This window comes from Bos grunniens, chromosome 15 (assembly GCF_055505025.1).
Source record: "Bos grunniens cultivar Pamir isolate PY7600 chromosome 15, Bosgru_T2T1.0, whole genome shotgun sequence".
NCBI lineage: Eukaryota > Metazoa > Chordata > Mammalia > Artiodactyla > Bovidae > Bos > Bos grunniens.
The window spans coordinates 48,246,866-48,252,865 of NC_141179.1; the positions used below are offsets into that span (position 1 = coordinate 48,246,866).

The 6,000-nt window shown below is 40.4% G+C and overlaps 1 protein-coding gene across 1 annotated transcript; it reads right to left on the reverse strand.

The window, feature by feature from the left end:
- Positions 1 to 4,599: 4,599 nt before the first annotated feature.
- LOC147357945 (olfactory receptor 52D1-like) lies at positions 4,600 to 5,550 on the reverse strand. The gene has a single exon (XM_086342001.1). The coding sequence runs from the start codon at positions 5,548 to 5,550 to the stop codon at positions 4,600 to 4,602; it is 951 nt and encodes a 316-aa protein (XP_086198127.1).
- Positions 5,551 to 6,000: the final 450 nt, after the last annotated feature.

The window sequence follows — 6,000 nt, forward strand, 5'->3', positions numbered from 1 at the left end:
ATAAATGAATGAATGACTAAGCAAATAATGTCATTTAAATATTAACTAAATATGTATCCTAGTTTGTGAAATTTTACTTGCTTTTGTTTTCCCATATATATAGACACACAAAGCAAATCTTTTAAAAATAATTTATTTATTCATTTATTTATTGGTTGTACTGGGTCTTCATTGCTGCACACAGGCTTTATCTAGTTGCCATGATCAGGCGCTACTCTTTGTTGTGGTGCAAGTGTTCCGCACTGTGATGGCTTCTCCTGTGGTGCACAGGCTCTAGGGCATTTGGACTTCAGTAGTTTGTGGCACTTGGGCTCAATAGTTGCAGCTCAAGTGTTCTAGAGCAAGGACTCAGTAGTTGTGGCACACGGGCTCAGCTGTTCCAAGCCATGTTGAATCCTCTTGGACTAGAGATTGAACCCGTTTCCCCTGCATTGACGGGAAGATTCTTATCCACTGTACCATGAGGGAATCCAGCACAACTATTTAAAGGCTACAACTTCTTAAATGAATTTATAAATTAATGGCAAATCCAAACACATTTTAATGATTTATTGTATTTGAAATCTTGCCAAAATGATTCTGATTCAACTGTAAAAACAAACATTTGAAGATAATAATGCCAAAATAAATGGTGTTTAATATTCTTATTTAAAGATAGCTGTTCACTTGTGCAGTGTGCCTCAAAGGATAATATTGAGGAGTGAAATTTCTGGTTTGTAAGATATGCATATCTGTAACTTTGCTAAATATTTTAAATTGATCTTGAAACCAGGGGATGCACATTTAATATCCCATTAGCAATGCATAAGTATTGCTATTTCTCTATATCCTCACTAATTTTTAGTATTTTCTGATTTTTGTTCTAAGTATATGCTAATTTAAGGAGTGTAAAAGTGGTTTTCATTGCCTTTTTCTTAGTACTGAGATGGTTGAGGTTGATTTTATAAAAAAATTTTGTCTATATTTCTTCTGATAAATGCATGCCTTTATCTTTCATTATTTCTATTTTTTCCTATTTTACCATTTTTCATATCCATGAATTTCATAATATATTTTTTATTTAATTTTTAAAATAATGAATTATAAATTTTATTTCAAAATGTAAACTTCACTAAACATGCATATGCATTAAAACAATAAAATTTACAGTTTTGTTAATTTTTTTTTCTTTTTGCATAGGGCATCATTACAATATAGAATCTATGTCTTACAAAATACATACAAAGTTTTGTCCAAGCAAGCCAAGGCAAGATTGGGAACTGTACAACTACTATTTCAGTGTAGTGATGGGGAAAGGCAAAATGTGGCCTTCAGAAGCATGGTGTGGTGCTAGTTGGAAAAAACAAAAACAAAAACACAAGTTCCTACAGAAAAGGAAAACATGTGTTCAGATGGAAATGGTCTTGGACCCTTGGAGTCTAATGTGGGGTTTGGCAAACAATCCCAGAGAAGCTCCATCAATAGCTTTGGGAAGAGGAGGGCTGTCTGAGAAGTCCAGGGAAGCTGAGACCCCTAGTGCCCCCAGCATACAGAGATTCCTAAGCTGATTCCTGGCCATTGGGATCCATAGCAGCCCTGTCTCCTACAATGCACAGCTGTTCAGCTACCCTCCAGCCCTCAGGGGCCTCAGTGCTTGGGACAAGGACTCTCCAAGGTGAGCCTCCTGCCACACGCCTGGGCACCCTGACCCAGGAATGAACCCCGGGAGGTAGCCCCCTGCTCCAGGGATGGCAGGCTGGCCTAGGACAGGCGCCCCTGAACTGAGCAGGGGAGTCAGCCATCACCCAGACCTCTGGCTGCCTGGCAGGCATTCGGCTTGGTTTCCAAACAAACATGTGCAACAGCCCTGTTGCCATGTTGCCAGGAAGACGTCCCCAAGCCCTGGGAGATGGTGTTCATGCACCACCCCCTACCCCCTATGCCTCCTGTGTCCCCCACAGGAAATGCAAGGTGTTCAGGGCAGGGGAAGCCACTTGCTCCAATCCGGTTCCTCTTTAAATAAAAGTAGTAAGGTTTTAAAGCTGTATGAGAAGGGGACAGGCTGGGTGGGGCCAGGGGGTACACTGCGAGTCCCATGTAGCAAGAAGGGTCAGTAGAAACCAAGCACGGCCCTGGATTCCTGCCTCCTCCCATATCCAACTCTTCTAATTGATGAGAGAAAGAGTAGCTGATGGGGGAAGGGCCTCTTCCGAAACAGTGTTCAGGCATTTATCAGTAGTCAGCTGGACTGTGCATCTGAGTTCTGGTACAAAATTCTCTGGAATGTGTCTGGGACAAACCTTTGAAGCTCAAGTCTTGGAGTCAGGAGAATCAGTTACAACACCTGGCTTTCCGCAGGGCGATCTATATATTCTTTTTTATTTTTTCAAATATATTTCAAACACTTTCTTAATTGTTTAACATAGAGACCATGCACATTTCTGTTAAAGTACCACAGATTTTGTTGCTATTGCTATAAATTTAAAAAATATGCATTCCTAATTGTGGCTTTACATAAAAATGTGTCAGTTCATGATTTTATTTATTTACTTTGAACTCAGCAAATTTCTTTAAATATCATTAGTTTTAAAAATCTATCTCTAGGGGCTTATGGGTTTTCTCTGTAGAAAAATCTTGTCATTCGTTAGTAATGATATTTGTCTTTCTTCTTTTATGATCGTAAGCCTCTATCTCTTTTCATTGTTCTATTGTGTCAATTTGGATACTGTTAGCAGAAAACTCTGTGTCCTGGGGTTTCTAAGATACACAATGTGTTGTTGACTATATGAGATAAAGAAAATATCAGGATATGTCCATAATGACCCACAAAATAATTTGCATGTAAAACATAATTGCTCTGACAATATCGGGAAGATGCAAAGGTCATTGGTCATAAAGTAAATATTAGTGACAAAGTGTCACTTTGAAGTAATTTGTTGAGAAACCTGTGCTGTGGCTTTCCCATTGATATATGTGTTTCCAGACTTCTCACATTTAAGCACCCAGCAGTCATCTTCATCTCTTTCAAATCTAATTCCAGATCCAAAAGATCCTGCCCTCTGACAGCCATCTCTGACCTAGGACTAACAAACACTCTTGCAAACACTCTTGATCAAAGAAAGTGTAAACAATCAATTAATCAGTGTGTGTGTTATTCTCAGTTCCTTGGGGCTGACTATAAGTCAATAGTTCTTTTTTGACCACTTTTTATCTATTTCCAGCACATGGGATTTCTTATGTAGAAAGAATAACTTTCTATGGTTCTTACTACCAATTCAAAGTTACTATATTGTTTCCTGATCTTTTCCTAGGAAGACTCAAGACCTATAGGCCCATGAACAGGCCATATAATAGCATTCTAGGAAACTAATTTTCTATATATGTAGCAGGTATAAATGAGCTGTTCTTCCAAACCTCTCAGATAATACATGGTACTGACTTGCTGTGACTGTGTGGATCAGAACAAACTGTGGAAAATTATTTAAGGGATAGGAATAACAGACCACCTTACCTGGCTCCTGGGAAAACTGTAGGCAGGGGAAGAAGCAACTGTTGGAACTGGCCATGGAACTATGGGCTGGTTCAAAATTGGGAAAGGAGTATGTCAAGGCTGTATATTGTCAGCCTGCTTATTTAACTTATATACAGAGTGCATCATGTGAATGCCTGGCTGGATGAATCACAAGCTAGAATCAAGATTGCTGGGAGAAATATCAATAACCTCAGATATGCAGATGACACTACCCTAATGGCAGAAAAAGCACAGAAACTAAAGAGCCTCCTGATGAAGGTGAAAGAGGAGAGTGGAAAAACTGGCTTAAAACTCAACAGTCAAAATACTAAGATCATAGTATCTGGTCCCATCACTTCATTGGCAAATAGGTTGGGAAAAAGTGGAAACAGTGGCAGATTTTATTTTCTTGGGCTCTAAAATCACTGCAGAAGGTGACTATAGCCACAAAATTAAAAGATGCTTGCTCCTTGGAAGAAAATCTATAACAAACTTAGACACTGTATTAAAAATCAGAGATATCACTTTGCTGACAAAGGTCCTTATAGTCAAAGCTATGGTTTTTCCAGTAGTCATGAACGTATATAAGAGTTGGACCATAAAGCAGGCTGACCACTGAAAAACTGATCCTTTCTCATTGTGGTGCTGGAGAAAACTCGAGTCCCTTGGACTGCAACAAGATCAAACCAGTCAGTCCTAAAGGAAATCAATCCTGAATGTTCATTGAAAGGACTGTTGCTGAAGCTGAAGCTCCAATACCTTGGCCACATGATGCAAACAGCTAATTCATTGGAAAAGGCTCTGACACTGGAAAAGATTGAGGGCAGGAGGAAAAGGGAGCAAAAAAGAATGAGATGGTTGTATGACATCATCGATTCAATGGACATGAGTTTGAGCAAACTCCAGGAGATAGTGAAAGATAGACAGGGAAGCCTGGTGGGCTGCAGTTCATGCAATCATAGTCAGACACGACCTAGTGACTGAATAACAACTGGCTTGCTAAGATTGGCAGAAACAGCAACTTATAGTATAAGGATAAGAGATGTTTGAGAAAGTAGAAAATTAATTACAGCTTTACCAGTTCTTCCTTGGGTTATGGAGAGACTTAACTATCTTCTCCCCATAAAAAAGTGAAATATTCTCAGGCGGATCTGTTTGGTGTTAATGCCATAGACCAAGGGGTTGAGAGCAGGGGGCACAAGGAGATAGAGATTTGCAAGTATAATATGCACGTGAGGAGGTACTTGCTGGCCAAAGCGGTGGGTGAAAAAGGAAAAAAAAGCAGGTGCATAGAATATAAGAATCACACATATATGAGCTCCACAAGTGCTAAATGCTCGGAACTGGGCATCCTTCGAGGGCAGGCGCAGCACAGCCCGCAGGATTAGGCCGTACGAAGTGGCGATGAGGACCACGTCCATGCCAGTGACTGAAAGGGCCACAGTGAGACCATAAATGGTGTTGGGCCTGATGCTGGCACAGGCCAGTTTGGCAATGCTCATATGTTCACAGTAGGTGTGAGGGATGATGTGATGTCCACAGAAAGGTAGGCGTTCTATGAGGATGACAAAGGGGAAAACAAAGAGAAGGCCACGGACCACACATGCCAGACCAATCCTCCCAATCACCATGGCGTTGAGGATGGATGCATAATGAAGTGGATGGCAGATAGCCACGTAGCGGTCAAAAGCCATGGCCAGCAGAACAGCTGATTCTGTGGCAAAGATTGTATGCACGAAAAACATCTGGGTGAGGCAGCCTTGGTAAGATATTATGTGGGACTTAAGCCAGAAGATTGTTAGCATTTTGGGCAATGTGGTTGAACAAAGTACCAGGTCAGTGATAGACAGCAGGCACAGGAAGAGGTACATTGGCTCGTGCAGAGTTCTCTCCTTCATAATGATGTAGAGGATAGTTCCATTGCCAACCAGAGCGAGGATATACATGGAGCAGAAGGGGATGGCAGCCCAAATGTGCTGATCTCTCATCCCAGGGATTCCAAGTAGAATAAATGTGGAAGGATGGAAGATAGTGTCATTGGGGACAGATGCAGAAACCATAATGATGCAGAGAATCAGGCTTTACCTTCCTGAAAGCTATTATAAGGTGAAATAAATTCATCCTAGAAACAATCTATTTCTCCTACAAATCTTTAATTTCATACCTTTCTTCCATTTCTACCAGTTCTACTCCAAATCATGCCTTCCTCATTTCTTTCCTGAGTAATTAAAATAGCTTTGTAACTAATATGCCCCCTTCTAAGATTTTCATCTTACAGTGAAACCTCTCCATTTCTGCCTAATATTCCAATGTGTGAAAATCATCAACTATTAATATCATGCAAATATAACCTTTCTTAGTGCATGCTGTGAGGAATATCTTGTATTTTTCTCCTTTGGTCGATTCTCTGCCACTTTCTATCTTGTTCTGGTGCCTGGGACCCTGGGCTACAATGATAGAGTCCTTGCCCTCTCATTTCTGGTTTGATGTGACAATGGGAAAAACCATCT